The sequence below is a fragment of the Ursus arctos genome, unplaced genomic scaffold (genome assembly GCF_023065955.2).
Source record: "Ursus arctos isolate Adak ecotype North America unplaced genomic scaffold, UrsArc2.0 scaffold_14, whole genome shotgun sequence".
Classification (NCBI taxonomy): Eukaryota; Metazoa; Chordata; class Mammalia; order Carnivora; family Ursidae; genus Ursus; species Ursus arctos.
The window spans coordinates 39,028,453-39,054,379 of NW_026622808.1; the positions used below are offsets into that span (position 1 = coordinate 39,028,453).

Below are 25,927 nucleotides of genomic sequence, written 5' to 3' on the forward strand. Positions count from 1 at the left end.
ATGTTAAGTGGGTGCTAAAGTCAGACGTGGTGGCTTCACACCCTAGTCACGCCTTTCATTTGTTGTAGAAACTTTAGCGCATCATTTCCCCTCTCCACACCTGAATTTCCTCATCTATCAAATGGGAATGCAAAAGTGACTGTGAGAGTGGACTAGGTCAATGTGGGTAAAGGGCTGAGCACAGGGCCTGGCACACAGGAACTGCTCAAGTATTAATTCAGCAGTAGTCGAAGCCACTGCAGCCGTAACAGCAAGGGAGAGCAGGCACCAAAGGAAAAAAAAAAATCACAGAGAAAATACGTAAAATGTATAAAAGTCTACCCATTCGCTTGCTTTTGGCAAACTAGGAAAAGCCCCAATTATTGATTTTGGCCATGGAACACCTGGCCCATAGCTTGTTTGGAAGCAGAGATGAAGTTGTCTCGGCCAAAGAAAGGTCCTTCTCTCCCGTGGGAAGAAAAACATGTTCAACCAGACAGATGGGAGGAGGGGAGAGCCAGCCAGCGTGTCACTGCCACCACTAGCCCTGCTAAGCAACCGGCAGCCAGAGTCACTGTCATTCCTGAAACACAGACCACTTTTCCCTCCAAAACACTCAAGGCCAGAGGAGAAGGAAAGAAAACAGAAAACTTGTCTACTGGTGCAGAGGGCTGGTGAGTATATTTTCCAGAAAGATAATCCTAGAAAAACTTCATTATAGGCATCAATTTAATGTGGGAGAAAAGGTTGTCATTCACAAAGATGACTTCAACAATAGGATGTGACAAGAACCACAAAATTGAATTAACCAGAGCACTTTTTTTCTTGACCTTCTAATAATTACTAAAATTATTTTATATTTTTTCTACTGGATCTCAGGTGCACCGAATTGGACTAATCACTTAAGTCCTTGGTTCATAACACATTACAATCCCTGGCCCTCTTTTATGTGTTTTTTCATTTATTTTAAACAGCATAATGAACTCCCATTTATTAAAATTCTTTGCATATGGAATGGTTTGAAGCCCTTATCAACAAAAATATTATTAATATAGTTTAGGGAACGTCCAAATAATTGCTTAATTTCTAGACAATCACTCTATGTAACCGATCAACTTAGATACTCCAACAATACAAGTCAGAGTCAAATATGCTTATGGTCCACGGTAATACTGGGAGCCTGATTTTACAAGGAGAGTTCTCCATTCCTTACTCATTTGTGTTCCTGCCTTTCCCTATCTAGAAAGCCCCCAGATACATTCCATGCATTCTCAAGTAGGTCCCCAAATGCTAACAGGCAGGCATTTAACCAGAGGGAGAGCAAGGCTTCCCTTTAGCCACTGGTCCCTGGACTATCTGCTCCTGGGGCACCTTGCCACACACAGCAGAGAGGAAGACCACTTGGAGAAATGGCTGCACTTGCTAAGATGCTCTGTAAATCCTGACAACTCATCAGAACAGCCTTTTAGATAGAGAAAAGTTTCCCTGGCAGAACCATGAGGTACTGCCTATCAGATTAGAACTCCCTCTCTCCTTCCCTTTGCTGGGTTTATAATGACAACTGTCTATTAAGAATCCACTGTATGGGGGCACCTGGGTGGCTCGGTCGGTTAAGCATCTGCCTTCCGCTCAGGTCATGAATCCAGGGTTCTGGGATTGAGTCCTGAGTCAGGCTCCCTGTTCAGTGGGGAGACTGCTTCTCCCTCTGCCTGCCACTCCCCCTGCTTGTTGTGCTCTTGCTCTCTGTTTCTGTCAAATAAATAAGTAAAAAAAAAAAAAAAAAAAAAGAATCCACCAAATGCTGGGTACTTTCCATAAGTGACATCCAATCTTTACAGCAGTATGAAGAAATGATTACACATGAGGAAGCTGAGGCTTAAAGAGTTTAAATGGCTCATCAAGGCTGCCCTGTACATGCACAAAAGAGATTTTATATCAGATTCGGCTAACTGTGTAGCCAGTACAGCTGGCCCACATCCCCAGGCAGCCACTATTCCCCTGCATTCCTGGGCTTTCTACAGGCCAGAAATGCTGGGGATTTAATGCCAACCAGAGCAGCCCTCAACCTGTGATGTACCGGAGTTGATACGTAAATAGCCCAGCTTCCTAAAGTTTGCAGGGACGACTCTGAGGTGTGGCCTCAGTCTTGATTATATATTGGAACCACCTCAAGGTTTAAAAAGCTCTCGTGCCTGGCTCCCACCATCCAGGGTGAGCATCAGGAGTTTCAAAAGCCCCCCAGGTAATTCTAACGTGCAGCAAAGTTTGAGAACCACTGTCCTACGTAGTGTCCCAAAAGCCCCCAGCAGGATTGAGCCCCAGCTGTCCACAGAGCTAACTGTTCCTGATTACTTCCTGCATCAGCTTCCTTCCCTTCCCTGTCTCTTTTCCCTGCTCCCTCACCGGTGCTTCTGGAAATCACTTCCCAAATAAACTACTTGCACTTGTATCCGGGTCTGTTTCTGTGGGACCGAGCAGAAGATAAGCTGAATATAGCTCTGTGCTTCTAACACTGGAAGTGTACTAGGAGGTAGGTGAAGCCACAGAATAAACACAGTCCATCAACTTGACTTTTCAGGAAGCCATGCCAGCCATTATTTATATATTTTAACAAGCACAGAACGTCAATTTACATGAGATTTTAAAGATAAGTCTGGGAAGAAATTTAAAATCAAGCGACCTTCACATCGATCTTCCCTCGTACAAGACACACAAAGGGCTGAGTCCACTTCCCCTCTGATCAGAGGTTGGGAAGTGTCCAGAAGCCAGAGACAGTCACAGCTCCTCCTTCTCCTGGCTGCATGGTCCACCCACAGTTCTACTCCAGCAGAGAGGAGTCCTGGTAAGACTCTATCAGGGGGCTTCCCTATACTTTTACCAAGATCCATGCACAAGGATGTTTGCTGTAGTACTGTTTATAACAGCAAGATACTGGAAACAAAATGTCCACCAAAAGAGACTGGTTAAATAAAACTAGTCCATCTGTATAATAAAAAACACAATGTTATTAGAAAGAATAGTGTAGAACCACACAATATATGGAAGGACCTCCAGGATGTATTGAGTTACCAAAATGATAATAATAGAATAATAATAAATAGTATGCACAGGATTTTTCCTGCTCTGTCAAATTCTTAAAATTGAAAGAGAAAAAATACTTACTCTCATGTACATACATAAATACATACAACCTGATATATGCATTAAATTTTTTTCTGTAAGGAAGCACATGAAACTGGAGACAGAGCTAAGCATGTGTATATGTCATTTATTAATGTCATTATAAGTTATCTGGATACTGAGACAACTGCCTTTTCAGTGATAGCTGTTTCCTCCCTTATGTATCTCCGTACTAAAGAAAGATGACACACCTAAAACTTTTTTTTTAAATAGATACATGTAGGTAGGCTGGAATTGGAGGCATCAGAATGAATTCATGGTTACACACACACACACACACACACACACACAGACACACACACACACTTGTATTTTTTTCCCTACTTCTATCTACTGAGAGGTGTAAAAGCATTGACACCCTAGCAGCTATGAACACACCCAGCACCCACATCTTGGTTTCTAAATACCATTCTTCACTAAAAGGACCCAGGGGAACTTGGAGAAAAGGCAGATTCCAGGGCTAGGGCAGGGAAAATACAAGAAGAACCTGGAACATCTTTTTGTTTCAGGAAGTAATGAAGTGCTCTAAGAATGATGGATAGAGTCACCAGGTTGCAGGGCTCTCACCAGCCACGTCTGAGACAATCTCAGCATCAGGTGAATGATGATAGTAATGGACCATCACCCACCAAATAAAATAGGAATCATGAGCCCACGGTGACATAAATAATTGAATGAATAAGTGATGGAGAAGGGAAATTTCTGCACAGTTGCAACACTAATAGATGAGATGATGGGGCACCAATAGATGCTAAAACTAGTAGGTAAACATTTCATGACAAACAGAACGCTCCAATAGTTTCTATTTACTTGTTACCTAAAAAGGGAACAATCATAATTTCACAATGGAGAAACTTACAAGATGCCACTTGAACTAAGTAATCAAAACTAACATCACCAATACTGGGACAAACTGATATCACAAATCCCCTGATGTGTTGCACTGAGAAAGACACCATATCACTCCTATAAATATTCCTGTGAAAAATGCACAGCCTAAAAAAAGTATCCTCCCATAACTCTGGATATTTTTTAAATGCGTAATCTGAATCCAATCATATGAAGAAATATTTAATAAACCCACATTGAGGGAAACCATATAACACAACTGGCCTCCACTCTTTAAAACTCTCAAAATCAGAAATACCAAGAAAGGCTGGGGGACTGTTCCAGACTAAAGGAGGCTAAAGAATACAAAACAATAAATGCAATGCATGACCCCGAACTGGATTCTGGACCAGGAAAAATAATAGCTATAAAATATTGTGACCATTGGCAAATTTTAAAAATGAATGGATTAGTTAATATATTCTGTCAATATTAAATTTCCTGCTTTTGATAATTACACTGTATGAGAGGCTGCTCTTGTTCTTACACTGAAGTATTTGGGGCCAAAGGGACATGTCTGTAACTCAATATCAAATAGGGACAGAAAAATAATTTACATTTATGTATTATACAAATGTGTACATATATAGCTTCTATATATGTGTGTGTGTGTGTGTGTGTGTGTGTGTGTATACACACATCCCTCCCCTCGAAACAATGTACTTGAATATGCCAACAATCTCTCTTAATCTAGCTCTTCTGAATACTGCCTCCAGAGGCACCTGGAGCCTTGGGAAAAGCCAAAGATTGTCCATGTACCAAAGACCTCTCATCCAGACCTACTAGAGTTCATCAGCTCCAGTTTTCAGAGTAGTCTTGACTAACTTGAGAATAATGCTCTTGGCAAAAGTCTGCAGAGAAGCCATCAGGACAATAATATGAAAGCCAGTTACCATTTCTGATGAGATATCTGGAAAGGTGTCGACTGTGATTAGAGGGACATTTTCCTTCTGCAGCTGTCTTTGAAAGTGGAGGAGGGCCTCACCACGACCCCAAATTACAGGAGGGAGGCAAAGGGCCCCCAAATGCCAGGGACATGCAGGTATTCAGGGCACCCCTCCTTCATGGCACTATCAAGTCCTGTCAAGTTTTGAGTAAAAAGCAAAAGTTGTGGTGAGCCACAAATGAGTTGCAGGGAGTGGGGGAAGTACTCTGTGCTAAATTTTCTAATCCTGAATTTTTGCTTCAAAGCCCATCCCAATCACTTTTATCCTGAAGTCTGAAACCAAGGTCTGGATTTCGCAGAATCAAAGCATATTTATCCAGCATTTAATCTATTTCCCAGAAAATCAGTGTTTTGCAAAGAATAGAATTCTTTCATGCCCAGAACTTCCCTAGACATTTCTAAGGTGTAACCCAACACACAGAAAAGGTTCAACAAATGTTTGTGGACTGATACATGGGAACAAGTGAATACACTTGCCCACAAAAAGGCAAATATAAGGTCACAGAATTTCCTGTCAGGAAAATTAAAACACCAAGAAGTCCATCCATAAAATTTCATTTTTGATTCTCAGGCCCACAGTATTCAATTCTTTTTTTTTTTTTTAAAGATTTTATTTATTTATTTGACAGAGACAGAGACAGCCAGCGAGAGAGGGAACACAAGCAGGGGGAGTGGGAGAGGAAGAAGCAGGCTCATAACGGAGGAGCCTGATGTGGGACTCGATCCCAGAACGCTGGGATCACGCCCTGAGCTGAAGGCAGACGCTTAACTGCTGTGCCACCCAGGCGCCCACAGTATTCAATTCTGACAACAGAACCCAGGAACAAGAGACTCACATAAAAGAATTTCACTGTATGGGTCATTCATTCAACAAAGACTTCATTGAGCACATATTATGTGGTAGGCACTATGCATGCTAGACACATTGCTTAACAAAAGAGAAAAATGTGCCTGCCCTCAGAAACAATATGGTCTAGTTGGGGACGGAGAATCAAGTAGGGGACAGAGACAATAAACCAGTAAGCAAACAAACAAGCTAGTTTTCGTGTACCAAGAGTTACGAAGAAAGTAAACCAGGGTAACACAAAAGCCTGTGAAACGGGTTAGAGGCAGAGACACTAGAGAGAGATGTCAAAGAAGCTTCTTAGAAGACAGACATTTGAAAGAAACCTAAGTGATGGTATTGGAGCTAAGGGATACATGTGGAGCAAGAGTTCCTTTTTTTTTTTTTTTTAAATTAATTAATTAATTTGAGAGAGAGAGAGCAAGCATGCACGAACAGGGGGAGGGGGAGAGGGAGAGAGAATCTTAAGCAAACTCCCCATTGAGTGTGACTGCCACTCTCACCACCACCACCCCCCGCCCCCCGCCACAGGGCTCTATCTCACAACCTGAGATCATGACCTGAGCAGAAACCAAGAGTCCCACGCTTATCCAACTGAACCACCCAGGCAACCTGAGGAAGAAGTTTCTAAAGGCCTCTCATCATCGAAGGTTCAAGTTCTCTCACACGTCCCCCACACAGTACCCGATGCTTGTTCTAATGGGTCAGTGCCCGGCACCTATGGTGCTCACATACCCGACAACTGTTCTGATTGGTCAGTGCCCATGCACATGTGGTGGTTCCATATCTGACACCTGTTCTGATTGGTCAGTGCCCATGCACCTGACATATGTTCTGATTGGTCAGTGTCCATGCAGGCTATTGTTTGCATGGAATTGAGGCAATTTTCCTTCTCAGTTTATTTGAAAAGGAAACAGGGTGAATAATTTTATTCTTCCTCCTTTGTGTTATTGATAGCCATGAAAAAAGTCCTGAATTTCTGAAGACTTGTTAATTTCCTCTAAGACCCTGTGTAAAATCAGGTTGTGGCCCACCTCCCTATCTCCATTCTCATTGTCTCCGCTCTGAGCTCTGGCCTCCTATAATCCCAGTTCCTCTTCTTCCCTGCTCCCTCATGCCTGGAGCCCTCTTCCCTTTCCCCTTTCTCACAGTTAACTCCTCATCTTTCAAATGCCAACCCTGTCAAGGAAGTATTCCAAGATGGTTACAAACCAGATCAAATCTCCCACTTATATCCTCTCAGCATCATGTGTTTCTTCTTTGTTGTACTAACCCATCAAAATGTCACCATTTACTTGTGTGATTCCTTGATTAATGTCTGTCTCCTCCCTCAGAGCTGAGTTCAATGAGTGAAAACACCAGATCAATTTTCACCCATTGTGGCACCTCTAGCAGCTTCCACTGTGAGGGCACACAGAGTTTAATGCTTTGCTGTCACCATCTTGAAATTCTTAGAAAATTTTTAACAAGGGCCTTGCATTTTCATTCTGCTCTGGACCCCACAAATTATGTAGCCAGTCCTGAAAAAGAAAGAATGTAGAGGGACTCTTCTGTGATTGATACTCATTCTGATACCACTTTCTGGTTCTGAGGCCACCATCCCTAAAAACCCAAAGTTTGATGGCCAAGCATCTATTCATTTAACTATTACACAAAAAATTATTGGGAAACTCTACTTGCCCCCAGAGTGGAGCACTCAGAAAGTGCAGAGCCCTGTCCAGGAAGCTTGCCCTACTCCTGCCTTTCCCTTGGAGGTCCTCATCCCCTATCACTTCCAGATGCTTCTGACTCTTCTGATATATCCTGGGGTATAGGTCATCCTGGACTTCACCACTCTCTGAACAGCCTAGGTTTCATGGGACAGGACCTCCCTGGCATGGGCCCAACCCTGAAGACAAGAAATTCTTTCCCTGTTAGAACTTCAGTTCTGCCTTCTTGGCCTGCCTTTTGGCCAAGTCAAAACAGAAACTCTATTCTGCAGAAGCATCTTTTTAATCTCCCTAATTTTGAAATCCTGGTTCTCCTCAGGATGTTGAAAAATCTTGCCAGAAATGGCTCCCTGAGCTTGACAACGCTTTCCTGCTGTGTTTCAGCCAGGCTTATCATTGATGCATCTGTAAATGTTTACCTGAGAGGCCAAAGACCCACAGTGTTGTTCTAGTCACTGGATGTCTCCCACTGGCAAACAACCGATGAATGCCACACAGTGAACTAAATTTACAGGCAAATTCAGGAACACCAAGTTTGTTAGCAAATTGTAATACCATATTGAAGGAGGGATAGCAAAAATGGAGACCGATGTCACTCATCAGAAGAGTACCACCAACATGTTAGGGAGAATGCCAGAGAGAATCGAGCATGAAGAATTTCAATATATTTTTGAATTCAGAGAAAGAAAAGTGATACGTTGCTTAAGACCATTTGGGTATATACCTCGGGGTAGTGCTTCCCAAAAGATAGGTCTGATACCTCAGTGGTTTGTAAGATCATGTTAGGCAGAGTGCTTACCAGCTGTCTGAGCTTGCACTCCACCCAAAGCAGATCCTAGGGTAAAGATTTAGGTATAAGCTTTTTACGTGGGAGCCAATCCCCAGAAAGAACTATAGGGATTGGGGAAGTGAGACGCGGAAAGGAGGGAAGCCATTAACGGAGCAAGCAGGTGATGGTTACAGCCATGAGCAGCCAGAGTTCAAACCACTGGGGACCCACTGAGAGAATTATGTAGGACATTGCTTATAATTTTCCACTGAGGGATGAGTTGGGGCAAGTATTTAATCCACTAAGGGCTCCTCAGAATGTTAACCCCCTTGGCTGGAAATCCCCTCGGTAGAAGGACACAGAGAGTCGTAGGTGGGTACAGGGGACTCTGTAGGTGATATTGGTGGGGCACCTGGAGAGTCGGCTTTACTCACAACAGATCACATAATAAGAAAGTCATTAACGTGGGGTATCTGTGTGGCTCACCCAGGTAAGCATCTGCCTTCGGCTCAGGTCATGAGCCCAGCGTCCTGGGATCGAGCCCCATATTGGGCTCTCTGCTCAGCGGGGAGCCTGATTCTTCCTCTGCCACTCCCCCAGCTCGTGCTTTCTCTCTCTCAAATAAATAAAAATCTTTAAAAAAAAAAAAGTCATTATGTTTTCAATTCACTAACCAGTCTGAATCCATCAGAGAGAAAGGCTGGGCTTGGGCTACCTCACCTTGAATGCCCACCTAAGCTTACCAACCTCAGTCTTTCTCTTCTGGGTACAGAGGCTTGGGTAACAGTACATAGCTAGAATTTAGTTACATTGTTTTGTGCATATTTACTTATTTAATAGTTCCATTCTATTTATGGCAAACATACTGGTTTTTCATTTATCACAATAATACAAACTTCCCACCAGAGGTAAATATAAGAGAAAAAACTGTTGTTTTGCAGAAAATTACTAAGTATTTTTCATTGTGGAGGGCTAAGGTAAAAGGTGATCCACAAATGAGTGAGGTTTAGGAAACACCTTCTTTATGGAAAATCCACCTTGTAATTGTCACACAAAGTAACCGTCCCTTGTGTTTTGCCCATGACAAGCACAGAAAAAGCAACACTATGATGCCCTCCCCCTGGGGATGACTGCAAGGGGACTCCTTTTTCCCGTGCCTTCTGGAGAGGATCTGTAGCCTTCTGTCTGCCCAGTCATGGATTAAAAATGAAATTCGTATCTAATAGGTCTAACTTTAGCCACAGGAAATGGGAGTGCTTGGGACCCAAAGGGTTAGCCATACTTTGTTTGAGGATGGGCACATTATCTTTACTGAACCTTCTTCCTTCCCCTTTTTGGGAGGGGAGGGGGTGGAGGCTAAGGTTTGGGGAACAGACAGGAAGGGAGGCCTGCTGGATCTGTTTCCTGGTCTCCTTTGTGGGAGATCTCTCCCCTCTCTGCTGCCAGTCCTGGCACTCAAATTTATGCTACATCTCATTAGGACCAAGTGGTGCCCACTTTTAAATGTTTTATAAAAGAGATTTTGATGATGGAAACCACCCAAATGAGGAATTTAAAAGCCCTCTATGTTGCAAGCATCTAGACACCTTCACTGCAGATATGAAATGCTTCTGTGGAAAAAAAAGAAAATTTAAACCTGGGTTTTAAAAGCGTATATTTGTCTATCTTCTCTGGCTTTATTACGACGCACACAATTTGCAGAAATCCATTTTATAAATTTTTATCAGAAGCTACCAGATCATAACTGATGTTATCCTTCTCATAAAGATATCTGATGCATAAGTAGTAAAATACAGTGAACGAGGAAAAATTTTTAGCTGCTTGTTTTCTATTTTTTAAGGCTCTGTGACCTCAGGCATTTCACTTTCCCTCCCTGGATCTCAGCTGCATTATCTGTGAAATGAGGGAGTTGGACCAGGTGACCTCTAAAGTTTCCTTCTGCCATTGTCTGGATGTGGCAACATGGAGCCAAGGAGCATGCTGAGTGGGAAACATTTTCTAGACATACATAGGAGATTCTCAACTTACCTCAAAATCACGGATTACAATCCTATCTGTAAGCAATATTCTTGAAACAAAAGGTCTGCGTGCAGACCCGGCATAGCCTAGTGAACTGCACAAAGAAGGCGGCCCACAAATGGGTAGCGAGTGAATGGACGGAGGCACCTTCCCCGGGCACCTTTTGAGGACCCACAGCTAATGCCAGCAATGGTCCATGGAAGAGAACAGAAAATGCAAGAGGTAAGGAGAAGAAAAAAATGGAAGGAGACTGAGCAAGGGAGAGGACAGGAGAGGAAAAGGCAAACATACATAAATAGTCAATGCTGGTTATTCGCAGCAGCTATGTTCTATAAAGTCTCCTCCAACAGTGAGCAAGTGAACGCAGGGCTAAGTTTCTGCAAGCCTCTGGTCACAACACGTTCATCAGCCAATCAAGACATAATCTTGCTTTATGTGTGTTTCTAGTTGTAGGCACCTTCTTTGATATACATTGTTGATTCACTGACATTGAACTCACAGCCAACAGCACTATAACTTGTACTAAAAGGAAGCCTACTGAAAACTCGTATATTCTCTACAAGGCACCCTGCAGCCATCGTGTGCTTAGACAACACTTCATTGCTACTCTCAGAGAAATTGCATTTTAAATAATGATATCAACAATAGCACAAAAATATGAAAAACATGGTACTAAAAAGACCACAAAAAAGACACTTGTTTACAGAATGAGAGCATGAACAAGAAGGCAGAATGCAACCTTGACTGACCTCAGGTGAGAAGGTGCCTATCAAGTCATTCAAATTTTTTTTTTAAGATTTTTTATTTATTTGTTTGACAGAGATAGATAGCCAGCGAGAGAGAGAACACAGCAGGGGGAGTGGGAGAGGAAGAAGCAGGCTCCCAGCAGAGGAGTCCGATGTGGGACTCGATCCCGGAACGCCGGGATCACGCCCTGAGCGGAAGGCAGACGCCTAATGACTGCGCTACCCAGGCGCCCCAAGTCATTCAAATTTTTTGCTGCTCTATTCGTGTCTGTGAATGATGACAAAAGTGCTCTGGGTATTGATTTTGGGGTTACAAGTATAATTTAGCAAGTGGGCAAATATGGAATTTGTGAATGGTGAGGATGGACAGTATGTATGTATATTTATATGAGTCCGTGTGTATGTAGAGAGAGAGAGAAGTAAAAAAAAAAGAAAGAAAGAAAGAAAAAAGAAACAAAATACATGAAATAAGGAAATGAGTATTTCACCCAAAAGAGCTTTGGAGTTCACGGTGGGGTCACGCCCTGCACAGAGTGAGAACAGTGTTACCCATGTTGCTCCACACCCTTTTTAATCTGAGAGACACAAAGATGCTTCATGCGGGACTGGCTATAATGTTTGCAGAACTCAGAGCAAAATGAAAATGCAGGGCCCCTCGTCTGAACATTACTGAGTTTCAGGTCAGCTACAGCAGAGCATTAAACCACATAGGGGGCCCTTCTGAATGCAGGAAGGACCCTATGCACCTGAATAGGTCACAGGCTAGAGAAGCAGGCCTTGGTTTCAGGATCACAGGGAGGCCTGAGTCGGGTGAGGACATGTGATACTATACTTGTTTGCCCAAAGCCTCAGGTCTTGGATTAATGCCTCAGATTGGGCTTTACCCCAAATACCAGCCTAGGAAGTGCAGAAAAAACCAATTTCTCTTCCTTTGTGGCAGATCCATGTGGCCCCAAATTACAGCAAACACCACAAGAGCAAGCAGGGTTGACTGGGTGATTTCTATCTCAAATAAAGAGTAGGGGTCCCCAATTTTTTATTCTTTCCTTATCCAGAAAACCAGAGTACAGAAACTACCTCTGTGTGTTCACACATTCACACATAAAAGTGTGTGTGCTTCCTGGAGGCAAAGACTCTTTCTGAGTCGTCTATAATTCAGACTTTAGTAACTGATGCTCTGAGGTGAGGAATGGGGGTAGCACTGATGGTGGGCTTAGGGTTAAAACAAGATGCCATTTCTCACCCACCAGATTGGCAAAATTAAAAAATCTGACAGCACTAAGGGTTGGAGAAATGGGGATTCACATAAGGTTGGAGGGAGGGTCACAGACAGGAGAACAACTTGACAGCATCTAGTCAAGCTAGAGATGTGCATTTCGTCCTGCCCAGCCTTCCACTTGCAGGGAGCCACTCCAGAGTAATTCCTGCAGGTGCTGGGCACAGAGCAACCCGTGCATGGATGTTTATACCAGGAAAGCACTGGAAATAACAGGAATATCTATTCGTGCAGAAGTGGAGGATGGGACATGTACCAACAGCCTTGTCAGTCAAAACGGATCCATCAAGCAAGCTCCCTCTTTCACGCATACCTGCCCAGACCATGTCTCTGCTCTGAGATGTATGCTCTGGCCCTGCTAGCTCATGCCCCCTACCTGATTCACATTTGGAGAGCACTTTTGTTTCCCTAGAGTTTACTCTGATCTAATCAGAATCATAAGCACTCCAGGCCTCCTTGCTTTCAGACCAGTGTTTCTCAGATTTTTTGGTCTCAGGACCCCTTTACACTTTTAAAAATTACTGAGGGCCCCGAGGGACTTTTGTTTGTGTGGGCTACATCTATCAATATTTACAGTATTAGAAAAGAAAACTGAGAAATTAAAAGAAACCATTCTTTTAAAAAGTAGTAAGTGTATTACTTGTTGCTCTAATCAACATACTGTAATGAAAGTTAGGGGTGCCTGGGTGGCTCAATCAGTTAAGAGTCCAACTGTTGATCTCAACTTAGGTTTTGATCTCAGGGTTGTGAGTTCAAGCCCCACATTGGGTTCCATGCTGGGCATGGTGCCTACTTTAAAAAAAACACACACATATTTTAATGAAAATTAACTATCTCTTCAAAAACAAAAACACAGTGAGAAGAGCAGCATTGTTTTATACTTTTACAAGTCTCTTTACTGTCTGGCTGCATAGGAGACAGCTGAGTCACATATCTGCTTCTGTAATCAAGCCGCTATGATTATTATTTTGGTAGACACATATAAAGAAAACCTGCTTTGTAGTGATGTAGTTCGTTTCTAGGTCTTGGGGACTCCTAGGGCTCCACAGATCACACTTTGGGAATCACTGTTTCAAATCATTCTACACTTTGCCCAAAGTTGTCTTCCACACAAACACAATCACATCCTTTCCTGCTTCCTTCAAACTGTCAATGGCTGCCTGTGGTCCAAACTCGGCTCACAAAACCCTTCCCATGTGGCCATTCCAGTGCCTGTCCAAACTCCACACCACCCTATTTTATATACTGAGTACTCTGCCCACCACCGGGTACATACAGATGCCTGAATCTGTCCTGCTTGTTCATGTCTCTGAGCCTCAGCCTTTCTCCTGCCATAAGGACGCCTATGCATCTTTTACAAGTCAATCCAAAGACCACCTCCTCTAGGAAGCCTTCTATGATTCACTCTTGTCTTAGAGTTTCCTCTTTTTGTGTCTTATTTATTTTTTGGCTAGATAATTCAAGTGCGTGAGATTAAATTCCAAAAAGATATACTCTACTGTGATAAGTAGACATCTCTTCCACCCCAGCTATCCCTCCCTCCCCCAGGAGGCAACCACAGTGATAGGCTCCTTCTGCCTGCTTCCAGAGCTGCTTTAGACATAAATAAGCAAATCACCTCTTTTACCCAAACAGTAACATACTATATACACTGTTCACACTTGCTTCATGCCATATCTTACACAGCCTTCCATGCCGTCAAACATTGGCCTTGTCTTTTAAATAGTTGCCAATTACATTTTCCAAACGTACCATAACTTATTTATCTAGTCCTCCATTGACAGGGTATATGTGTGGTGTTTGATCTTTTGCTGCAGCAAATATCATTCTACATAAACCAGTCCACATGCATAATAGACCCTATAGCATTAACATCTAGGACTGGAGCTGCTGGGCCCAAGGGCATATATACTTGAAATTTGATAAATATGGCCAAACCGTCCTCCATAAAAACTGTTCTAATTTATCATCCCACTGGCCATACATGAAAGGTCCTGTTACCCTCATCAAACAGTGTTAACCTACTTGTTAATCTCTGCCTATGTAGTAGATGAAAAATGCTACCTTGTTCAAGTTTAGGTTGATATTTCTCTAACAAGATCAAATCCCTAGAGTTGTACTGTCCGTATAGGATAGCCATTAAGTATATGTGGCCGTGTAGATATAATTTTAATTCATTAACATTGAATAAAATTTAAAACTCAGCTCCTTAGCTGTATTAGCTGCACTTCCAGTGCTCCACAGCCATCTGTCCAACAGTCTCTATAGGAGGCAGTGTAGATACCAGCATTGTAAAAGGCTCTACTGGACAGTCTGCTCCAGACCCGCACTGCCCAATGGCTACCATGAGCCACATGTGGGTACTGAGCACTTGAAATGTGGCTCGTCTGAACTGAGATGTGCTCTAAGTGGGTAATACACACTGAATTTCAAAGACTCCATATGAAAAAGAGAATGTAAAATGTCTTCTTAATTTTTATATGGATAACATGTTGAAATGCTAATATTTGGATATACTGGGCTAGATAAAGTATTAAAATGAATTTCGCCTCTTTCTTTTTCTTTCAATGTGACTCCTAGGAAATTTTAAATGACGCATGTGGCTCGCATTCTCTTTCTCTGGGAGAACAATGCTCCAGAGGGCACAGTGCTCGTTGAGACTTGGATGTTACCATTTTTCTTTGTAACACAGAAATAAGTGTAGTCACTCTTGCTCTAAAGAAAAACAGACTCATCGGACTCTCTTCTTCCTCCTTGCCCTTCCCCGCCCCATACACACAGGGTGGGCAACAAAAAAAGAAAGGGCACGATGGTCCCGATGACGAAAGATCAGCTCTAAAACACACCAGTGCACTTCCCACCTGGGCGGTCACAGGCAGGAACCAGTGGCATCGCTGACCCCGAGCAGGGACTGATTTCCTGGTGGCTGTTAAAACAATGCAACAGAGAACAAAGTGCCTTCAAAACTAAGAATAGAAGAATGGCTCCAAATAAGATTTCCAGGACTCTGCAGGAACAAACTCCCCCTGTGCACCAACCCTAACCCGCCTTCCACCCTTGGCTTGACAAGAGTCTCTCTCTCAGCCCCAACCCTCCTGCATTCTCAGTAGTCTGTACACATAGTTCTGGGTGATGACTTAGGGATACAGTGGGAAGGCGAGACCAGGGAAAGAGGTGACAAGGGCTCTGCCCTAAAGGGCTCACACCACAATGGTTCTATGGTTGAGACAATGGCATATATGTTTCTGTCATCTGTGTCTTTGACTTTGGATATGAAAGTCAAGAAAACTCAAGTTTTGTAACATGATCTATAACTCTGATAGATGAGAATGACACTGTTTTCTAACCGGGTACTGAGGGAATGAGACCTAATTGTATCTGAGCATAAGTTACCTGGTTGGAAGAAAACATTAATTTATTATTATTAATAATATTATTAATATTATTATTAGCTGTGTGCCTTTGGGCAAGTGAACTAACCTCTCTGGGTCTCAGTTTTATCAACTATAAAATAAAGGGGTTGCCAAAGAAAATTAAAACACTAATTCAAAAAGAGATATGCACCCCCATGGTTATAGCAGCATTATTTACAATAGCCAAGATATGGAAGCAGCCCAAGTGTCCATCGATAGATGAATGGATAAAGAAGATGTGGTACACACACACACACACACACACACACACACACACACTCTCTGGAATATTACTCAGCCATAAAAAAGAATGAAGTCTTGCCATTTGCAACAACCTGGATGAGCTAGAGAGTATTATACTAAGTGAAATAAACCGACACAGAGAAAAACAAATAACATATGATGTCACTTATATGTGGAATCTGAAAAACAAAAAGCTTCAATACAGAGAACTAACCGGTGGCTGCCAGAGGGGAGGCAGGTGGAGGGATAAGTGAAATAGGTGAAGGGGATTAAGAGGTACAAACTCCCAGCTACAAATTAAATCAGAGATGAAAAGTATAGCATAGGGAATATAGTCAATAATCTTGTAACAACTTTGTATGGTGGCAGATGGTGATTACGGTGATCACGATGAGTGCTGAGTAATGAACAGAACTGTCAAATCACTATGTTGTGCACTGAAACTAATATAATATTGTACGTCAACTATACTTCAGTAATAAATTTTTTAATAAAAATAAATGAAGTTAACGGGGCTGGATTATATGAGATTTCCTATCTCATCTAGTCCAAAAGTTTTGTGACCTGATGCATATGAAACAAGATATCACTAACCCCTTCATCCACCTTCTCTCACTCACTTAAAAAACACTCATTAATATGAGCCAGACCCTGAGCCTGATGCTGGCATACAAATATGGAAAAACATTTCTTCCAGTGGATGAAGGTCTTGAGAGAGGGGAGGAAAGAGAAGGGGAAGGCGATGGACGGGAATGAATACTTGCAGAGGAGTTCTTTACCTGGGGCCTTGGGTCTGCAGAGAAATTTTCACATCTCTGAGCAGTTTTCTGAAGAGAATACTCAAAAATGCATGTGATCTCCCCAAAAGCAGAGGGCTAGGGATTTAGAGAATCTATGATAGGCCAGGTATCATGCTAACTAGATTCTTAGTATGTGATGGGTACTTAAAGAGTTAGCACCCAAGGCAGTCCACAAAGTGTATGGGAACAGGTGCATGAGGGATTCGATCCGGAGCCTTTCTGGTGCAAAGCCTGCCTCTTTCCCCATATCAGGGATGATCTCGATTATAAGCATTCAGCAGGCCAAAACAGTATCCCGCTTGTTTGACCTGGGATGATTGCACCTGCCCAACCAGAGGTTGCAGGATAAAAAGGCAATAACCTCTATGAAATACCGATCACCAGTTAGCACTCCAGAGGCACTACAGATAGTCATCCACTAGATACTTGTTCAGGACCTACAGCATGCCAGGCCTTGGGCTAGATGTCCTCACCATCTTCGTCATTTATTGTGACTATATTTATCCTCCTCCAACATGGCAGAGCGCCCCACATAGATGTGGGCTGAGTGAGTAAATAGTGATGATCTCTGTAGTGGACTAATTTATTCTTCAGCAAACTTTCATGCTCTCTCCTGACTTCCATGGTTTGGACCTGTTACTTGCTCCAACCGATGAAATATGGGTGGAAGGGACAGAGGACCAATTCTGAGCCTAAGCCTTAAGGGACATCCTATATTCCTGCTTCCTCCTTGGGACTTTTGACCTCCACAGGGGAAGAACAGACATGGGTAGCTAGTGGACCCATGTGGGGCAGACTGCCTGCATCAACCCGCACAGCTGTGAACGTAAGAACAGATGCTTGTTGTCTGCCACTGAGCTGGAGTGGTTGTTACTCGGCAAAAGCTGACTGAGAGCTCCTTGACCCAATCCAGAGATTTCAGGAAGAGCATGGCCTTGGCTTCTCTTACTTCTCGTTAAGGGGGGATTTCAGCAACTAGATTATTTCTTGTCTCTCTCTACCCCATTTTCTCTGGGCGGGTAATGTCCCATTCAAAGAAGATAGAAAAGGCTACAAAGACCCATAATTTGGGCATCTTGGCCCCTGACACAGAGACAGGCACAAAGCTGGTTCTCAGGCCCTGCCTGGTGAATGAAAAGGACGGGCTGACTGTCCATTTTGGTGGGATGAGCATTGTGAACACTGGTAGCAGGCAGCAACCTCGGTCTCAGATGCTCAGAGCCACTGGCGCTGTGGTCCCCCAAAGTACAGGAAGTGGCTGGGGGGAGACAGAATATCACTTCAGCCCACACGCAGTAGACCTGGATGTATTTATTATAATGTATTTTAGGAAACACATTAGAGCATTTAGTGACTCCGCAACTGAAACCAAGAGTTGGATGCTTAACCGACTGAGCCACCCAGGCGCCCCAATCATAGCTACCATTTCTGAGCACTGACACAAGATAAACAGTTTTAAGGGTTTCACAGGTATTATTTTATAAACCTCTCATGGTAACTGAGACAGATACTACCATGATCTCCATTTTGCAGGTGAGGTAACTGAGGCCCAAAGAGGTAAAGAACCTGCCCAAGGTCAAGTGGCAGTGAGGATCTGGACCCAGACAGTCAAGCTCCAGGATCCAGGTTCTTAAGAGCAATGTCTCCATTGGAGAACCTGGTACACAGTGAAGTTCAGCATTGCCCAAGGTTAACTGCAAAACCGAGACCTTGAGCCTCAAATTCCTGACTCCCAGCGAGCTACTAGCCTTGCTCTACAAGAAGCAAACACTGTGGCTACAGCACCTGGAGTTTCTGGCGAGTGCTGGGTGGGGTCTGCAAGAAACAAAGGGGAGAGGTGGGAAATGCCACAAGGAAGGGAAGAGATGGGGACATAAGGCTGCCAATCAGAGGCAGAGGCTCAACAGATGTGGAGAGCTAGAATATGGCCAGAATTGTCCAGAAAAACAGGGCTGACAGAGCAAGGGTTGGCACACAGGGGCTGCTTCCGGAGCTCTTCCTAAGAGACCTGCCCACCCTGGTCAGCATCGGGAACTGGTTTTCCCTAAGTGACATCCACATAGTCTATATTTAGGTCCTAAAGTCACCCATTGTTTCTGTCTGGGTGGACATGGGGGGTCACCACCCGGACCTCGCCCTCTCCGAGTCATACCTCTGTGTGTTCTATCAAGAGAGGCCTTTTTAGAATCTGGTTTGAATCAACTTCCCCTTTCATGGCTCCCACTTGGCGTTCTGGGCAAGCTGTAAAAACATGGCTGGAATTGGAGCTTTAAAATGAAGTACTGACCTTCCGTGGAATATGCTTCCTTCCCTCAACAAAATCAAACCAGGGCCAGGTTCATCTCTGTGGGTAGATGTTTCACAGCCCTGGCATGCCTAAGTCCTTACATATTCAGGATTCGTGTCTCCAGTGCCCACCAACAGTCTACAGTCAGTAAGACCAGGGACGTGGATCATGTTTACTGAGTACTGGTTCTGGGCGAGGCATGCTTATGGGTCATTTCATTTATTCCTCATGACAATCCTATAAAGTAGACACTATTTATTATCCCCATTTTTTGCAGAGCAGAAAACAGACTGAGAAACATTTGGTAACATGCCTAGGATTGCATGGCTAGTCAGAGGCAAAGCTGGGACGTAAAACTACATCTCTGTGGTCCTAAGACCCATGCCCTTAATCATTATACTCTAGCATTTCTCCACTGATACAGAACTGCCTTGGCCAAATCTCAGAAGATGGATTTATGAGATCTTTAAAGGGTTTCTCCCCTCCCCTCCCTTTCTCTCTACCACATCCATTTACCAATTGACCTCCCACACCCAGCCCCAATTCCTCCAGATCCTTTCTCTGGAGACTCTCAGAACCGAGAAATAAAAACGTATTCAGTAGTATTTTCAAGAGCAAAATAAAGGTCGACGGCCCCCTAGCCAATTACATTTTGAGTTCCAATGGATATCCTTGGGAAATGTATATTTAAATGCACTCATATAACTTGAAATAGGAAAGATATGAGAACTATGTTTGACTTTTTATACAAGATATTTGCATATCTTAGGTTCATATCAGAACTAAAATGAGTTTAGAGAAACTTCCATTTGATAGGTAGGGAAGCTGAGTCCAGAGAAGGTAATGATTTGTCTAGACACCTCTTAGGTAGCCACTAATTGGACCTTAGCAAAACAGGCCGATTTGCCAAAGGACAGGAAAGCAAAGTATTACTGAAGATGTTGCAGGTGACAGGAGATATAGTAAGGGCTCCATCACTGAAATCCTCATGTAGCACCTAATAGCTAAGAATGTCATTTCTGGATCCATTCTGCCTGAGCTTGAAGCCTGGTCCACTGCTCCGCAGCTAGGTGACCTTGGAAAAATAATTTATCTTTTCTAAACCTCAGTTTTACTATCTGAGAAATAAGGATAGTAATAATAGCCAGCCAACTCTATAGAGTTGTAGGAATTTCATGAGCTAATGGGAGTAAAGTGCTTACTCACATGCCAAGTATCTAATAAATCTTAGCTAGTGTTGTATTACTTTTTATGTTGCATTAACTATCACTAAATTGTAGTAAGTCATTTTAAATGTTGTCAATTTCTGTATCTCAAAGACTCAAAAATGATTCTTTATCAGGGGAGCAAACAGCTGGATGAATCAGATGGGAAAGGAGAAAGACCATAAAACCATCCAAATCACATGAAAAGATTATAAATGTACGTCTAGAATGGTCATGTATGAGAGCTGGAATTAGCATTACAAAAATCAATCTCAGAATTCTGGTGAGAAGAATAGAAAAAGCAATGGACACTTTCTTTGGAAAATAGGGGTGGCTTATTCAAAGCTTTAACGCCCACCCACAAACAAAAGGGACAGAGGGAGTTACCTTTGGGCTTCCTAACCATTCTTCAGCCCATGGAAAGGTAACATCTCCAGCCATTCCTTCAGACATAACCAAGCCAAGCACCTTAATGAGAACACTAGTGAGTCTGAATCTCCCCTAATAATAATATCCGACTTCATCTTCTCAATGATGAACACATTCACAACACAGGACTCACTAAAAGGAAACCTACAAAAAAGTTGTTCCAAGAAGAATGAACTTCCAAAATTGACTGCAGCCATCTTTCAACTCAAAGAAGAAGAAAAGATCTTGGAAATCCACTTTGTGACTTTAAAAAACTCCCCAAACAGAAAACAACCAGAAGGCAGATGCATCCTTATTTTCACTCTTTTTTCCCCCAATTAACTGAAAACAGATCTCTTATAAAAATTAAAATACTAGCATCATGGAACAAAGAGCTCCCCCCAACACACACACACACACACACACACACACACACACACACACACACACATTCTCTCTCTCTCTCTCTCCTCCAATCACAGATGCTAAAGGAAACGCTGACAGCTAGGCACTCACTTAACTCACCATCTCCAATCAAGCAACCATTGTGGTCTTAAACGCAACCACACAGCTCTTTTCTGATTCACACTAAAGTGAGACAGAAGTCCCCACTCCATCGTCCCAGGGGTTTTTAACAGCAGCTCCCTGCCTATTTGCTTGGGAGGTGAAAGACAGCTTCGCCCTCCCGCACCTCAGCTCCTGGCACCACCCAGCCAGGCATGGGTGGAAGTGTGGAGCCCGTCCATCCCTGGCTCTGCCACAGGGAGCTTACCTGAGCCCGGACAAAGAAGCAGCACCAAACCATGGGGCGCTCCGGCCTCATCCACGCAGAGTCCCCCGCCCCTAACTGCGACGGAGCCCTGCACACAGGATTCTCTGAGCCGAGCAGAGCATGGTTTCCCTGAAGGAACTCCTCCCCGCCACTTGGGCTGCATGACAGGAAGTGACAGGGGGCCATCAGTTACAAGTGTCAGAAGCTGAGACCACACCAGCCAAGAGCTCCCCACCTCCAGTGGTTTCCTCGCCTGCTGCTGCTTTTTCAGAGCACTGTGGCTTTGGGCATTCAGAGGCACACCAGAAATCCAGGGTCTGGCTGGCAATCCCCAGCCTGGAGGAAACGAACAATGAGCACTGGGTCCCCACCTAAAGCCACGCCGGGCACTCAGCAGCTCTAAAGAGTTCACTGCAAGGACATCAGGCCTCGAGTCTGGAGCTTTGCAGACCCAAACCCAGACATTGGCATGAGACACAGAGAGAAGGGACGCTGGGAGAACTTTGTTCAGAGTGGAATCAACAGAGCCAGCTGCCCTGCCCAGGACACAGAGCCGTCGATGAATCCCAAGTTCATAGCAACTCCACAAACGAGAGTGGTGGTGAACACCACACCCATCCACTTCTTTTTTTTTTCCTTCGGCAAATCTCCTCTTCAGAGCCCCCTTCAAAATCGATGCCTCTGGAAACCTCCCTTTCAGCTTTTGACTTGGATCGCAAAAGGCCTTACCCCTTTTCTCAAAGTTACTAGGGAAATAACTCATGGCTGACATTTCTCATTTTACAAAATGGGATCTCGCCAGAATGAACACCTTGCCCGGGTCGCCTGCCTTTTACAAAACCCAGGCTCTTTGGGTGAGATAGATTGTCTCTCAGAGACCTACAAGGTTACAGGGGAAACCATGCCCTGTTCAATCCCTCTCCACAAAAACTCAACCCCCTCACCCTCCCTGCATGGTAGCGGTGGGTCTCAAAACCAAGGAGACATATTTCCAGTGCAGATTTCAATTATTTATTTTTAGTTTCTAGTCTTCTAATGGCCCTAGTATTTGATTTGCCACTTTTCGCTGCAAAGATTTAGGCAAAAGTTCCCAAGGCTGTTTTACAAATGCACAGATTTTTAAGAGCCTTGACTTGTCTGAGCCCTGAGTAAAAAAGAGAACAAGCTTCCAAGACTGGACTCTAGAGCATACGAGTAAGCAGGCTCTCCCCATCCTCTCATGGCAGTGACCTGGCCCCTAACATAGGGCCTTGGAAGAGTGTCTTTGCCCTGCAGACAACACAGAAGAAGGCACTCGGCTCTGGAAGCACAAAGATGAACCACTGGTGACCAGAGAACAAAATAAATGCTGCTGGGATTTGCAAAAAGTATTGAGGCGGCCAAGAAATAACCGAGCCTGGCCAATGCATTTTTTTAGGGGGACAAAGTCTGGGAAGGCTTCTTAGAGCAAGAGACACATGGGTAGAATTCTGAGGGGTTTTCTAGGCAGGAGAATTAGCAAGGGCAATAGCAGGGATGTGCAGGCCCATAGGGTACTCTGGAAGAAAAGCAAATGCTTTGAAAGCACTACTCCCCGACAGACTCGGGTCTTGCTTCAAAGAGCTTGAAGGGGTCCTATCTGTTTGGAGAAAGAAGGAAGTGAAAACACTGTGAAAGAGGCTCAGCTCTTTTAGGCAACCATCTGGGGCACCTCAAAGCCCACATGTGGTACCTACCAGGTCTGGCACTAAGCAAACACTCGGTGATGTGTGTCGAAAACAGCAGTGCCCACAAAAGGTGGGTTTCAGCTCATCCTTGGGACTTCCAAACACCTGACTCCCCACAAAGCAATCCTAGGGTAGGGTGGTGGCTGGTTGGGGAGGGAGGGAAGGCATTCCTAAAGAAGCCTCTCATCCTAGCCTCCTGCAAAGAAAGGGGCCTGAATTTGTACAGGCCTATAAACAGGCCGAGATGAGCCAGCTCTGGAGACAGCTGAGCTAATGAAGAATGTCAGTCTCCCGAGGACCAATGGAGGTTTCCATAAGCCCAGCTACTCCTCTCCTGGAGGATTTTCAAACAGCCACTGAATGGGCCCCAGCAGCCCAGGCCAGGATCACCCCAATGAGGGCCCAAAGGAAATGTAAACTGATCACTAGACTTTACTTCTTCTCTGGGGAGGGAGGGCACACTCACGTCAACTAATCCAAGAATGATTAAGCCTGACTTCTGGTTGCTGACTACAAACGAGAAAGAAGAACCGAAACCCGTGGGCTGTAGCACTTGGTGGAAGAGGTGAAGTTGAGTGGGTCCCAGGGCAGGTAGCAGTGAAGGAGGGAGCACGGGCAGGAGAACCAGCAGATACCCCTGGCAGGAGAAAAGGAAGGAAGGAACAGGGCATGGCCATCTCCCCTGACATCCCTGCTTTGACCAGAAGGGAGAACTCCAAGAATGAAACCGGTGCACGCAGAGGGCATCTTGAAGGAACATTTCAATAATAAGAGGCTCCTGCCATGCAGAGTTCAAGTTCATTTTTAGCTTTAAAATGGAAGTTTATAGAGGAACAGGAATGTGGGTTTTCTCTACATGGCACTTAGGATACAACCAAGTATTCAAATATGTTTTTCTACTAATTTTTAAATTTTAGAAGTAACATGGTGTCATTATAATACATTCAAGCCATACAGAAGTATATAGTGTAATAAGTGAGTCTTCCCGAAGGCCCTTTTCTCCACCCCAATCCCATGTGCCAGAGGCACCCATGTCAAAGCCAGCTGTAGATAAAGGGGTTATAAACCCAAATGCTTTCAGGGCCAGGGGTCAGGTACCTGAAAGAAAAGCCTGGGTGGGCCTCTGGGCACCTCTGAGAGTACTGGCCCTGAGTTCCAGCTTACAGGTGTCCCAAGAGACTATGGCCCAGGGTCACCAGACATTTCAGTTTTTCAAGAGAAGCTAGAAATTCCAGGTTATATATAAAATCTCACAATGTTTAAATGCTGGCAACGAATCCACCATTTACAAAAGTGCTATCCAGGCCACACAAACACAGGTGCTGGCTGGATACGACCCAAGGGCCACCAGTTTGGCAATCCTTCTAGACATTTCCTTCTGTCTCAACACACACAAGTTGCTGTGTACAACATTTTACTTTTTATTTTTATTTCTCAAACATGGACGGTAACATTATTCTACCACTTGCTTTTTTCACTTAAGAAATCCACAGCATCCCTCCACATCATACATATTTTAGACCCATATGGCAGAGCATCCCATGGTAGGGAAGTACGTGAATTCGCCAGCCCCTGGCCTGTGTACTTTCTGCAAACAGGAGAGATGCGCTTGAAATGTCGCCTTGCAGTTACTTTTTCTTAACTCTGCCACCATTGAGAACATCATTCACGATGAAAATGCACCTCTGTGCAGATGCTAAAACATCCTGAAGCCACAGTTACTAAAACCATAAACAGTGATGGCAGATTTTTGATGTGTTAGCAGAAGTTGCCATGCAGTTTTTCACTTGATCTTCCCAAGGAGCCTGAGATAAGCCTCGTTGTTATCTCTACCATACAGATTTTTTTAAAACTGAGACTCAAACAGGTGGCAGGAGCCTGCTCAAGAGGGCCTAGAGGTGGCAGATTTGGGAGTGGAGCCTGGGTGGGCCGACTTCCAAGCTCCCGCTACAGGCATAGAGCCCCTGGAACAGACAGCCAGAAACCTGTCCCAGGGTATTCTGGAATTTGACATATGGCAAATATTGGACTGCAAACCACGGGAGGAGAGAAGGATGGCTAACAAATGGGATAATTCATTTCTTGGAAAGAAAAGCCTCCTTTCAAAGTCCTACTTCACCCTGTCCAAAATAAATTCTACGTAGATCAGAGTGAAACGCTAAAAAGAAAAAAAGAAAAAAAAAACTATGAAATTCTGGGGGCGTAGGTTCTCAGAGTATAATATTTTTCTCTAAGTGTGTGGAGCTGAATCATTATATATTTATAATGGGGGAATACCCACAAGGCACCTATAATGCAAAAACTGGCCCCTGTTTCCCCACATCTGGTTAAATAACCATACTGCTGGCAAGTTCTTAGTGTATGCAGAAGAGACTAGTGCCAACATGTGGACCTAGCCAAGGCACCACCCCATGCTTCCTTCTGGCCCTGGGACTCAGAGGGATGTGTTTTCTGTGCTATTATTCTATACATTTCACCGTATTTTCTGTTAAGAAGTTTCAAGCAGTTTTCTCACCAAAAATATTATAAGAAACATATTCATCAGGGTGGTGATAAGCTCATGTACATAAAACAAAATGGTGAGATTTCAGTAGAATTACTTCATTAAAAGTTGGTGACTAACGGTGGTTTTCTCCATGTGAATTTTAGTCTGGTTCCTCAGTCTCTTTACTATTTGTGCCCCAGAAGCCATAGATTTCACAAAAGCTCAGTGTTGGCTGGGAATTTCAGGGTCTTT

General features: G+C 43.8%; 1 protein-coding gene across 5 annotated transcripts in view; it reads right to left on the minus strand.

Moving 5' to 3' along the window:
• Nucleotides 1-25,927, minus strand: part of ARHGEF3 (Rho guanine nucleotide exchange factor 3) — a 294,790-nt gene that overhangs the window by 147,388 nt on the left and 121,475 nt on the right. For 2 of the 5 annotated variants that reach the window (XM_026501072.4, XM_026501064.4), the window contains exon 1: nucleotides 21,485-25,244. The exons of the other annotated variants lie outside the window; for them this stretch is intronic. In XM_026501072.4, coding sequence (XP_026356857.1) covers nucleotides 21,485-21,670 — 186 coding nt within the window. In that variant the 5' untranslated portion in view covers nucleotides 21,671-25,244. Of the gene's footprint in view, nucleotides 1-21,484; nucleotides 25,245-25,927 lie in introns of those variants that run through there. 5 annotated transcript variants of the gene reach the window in all.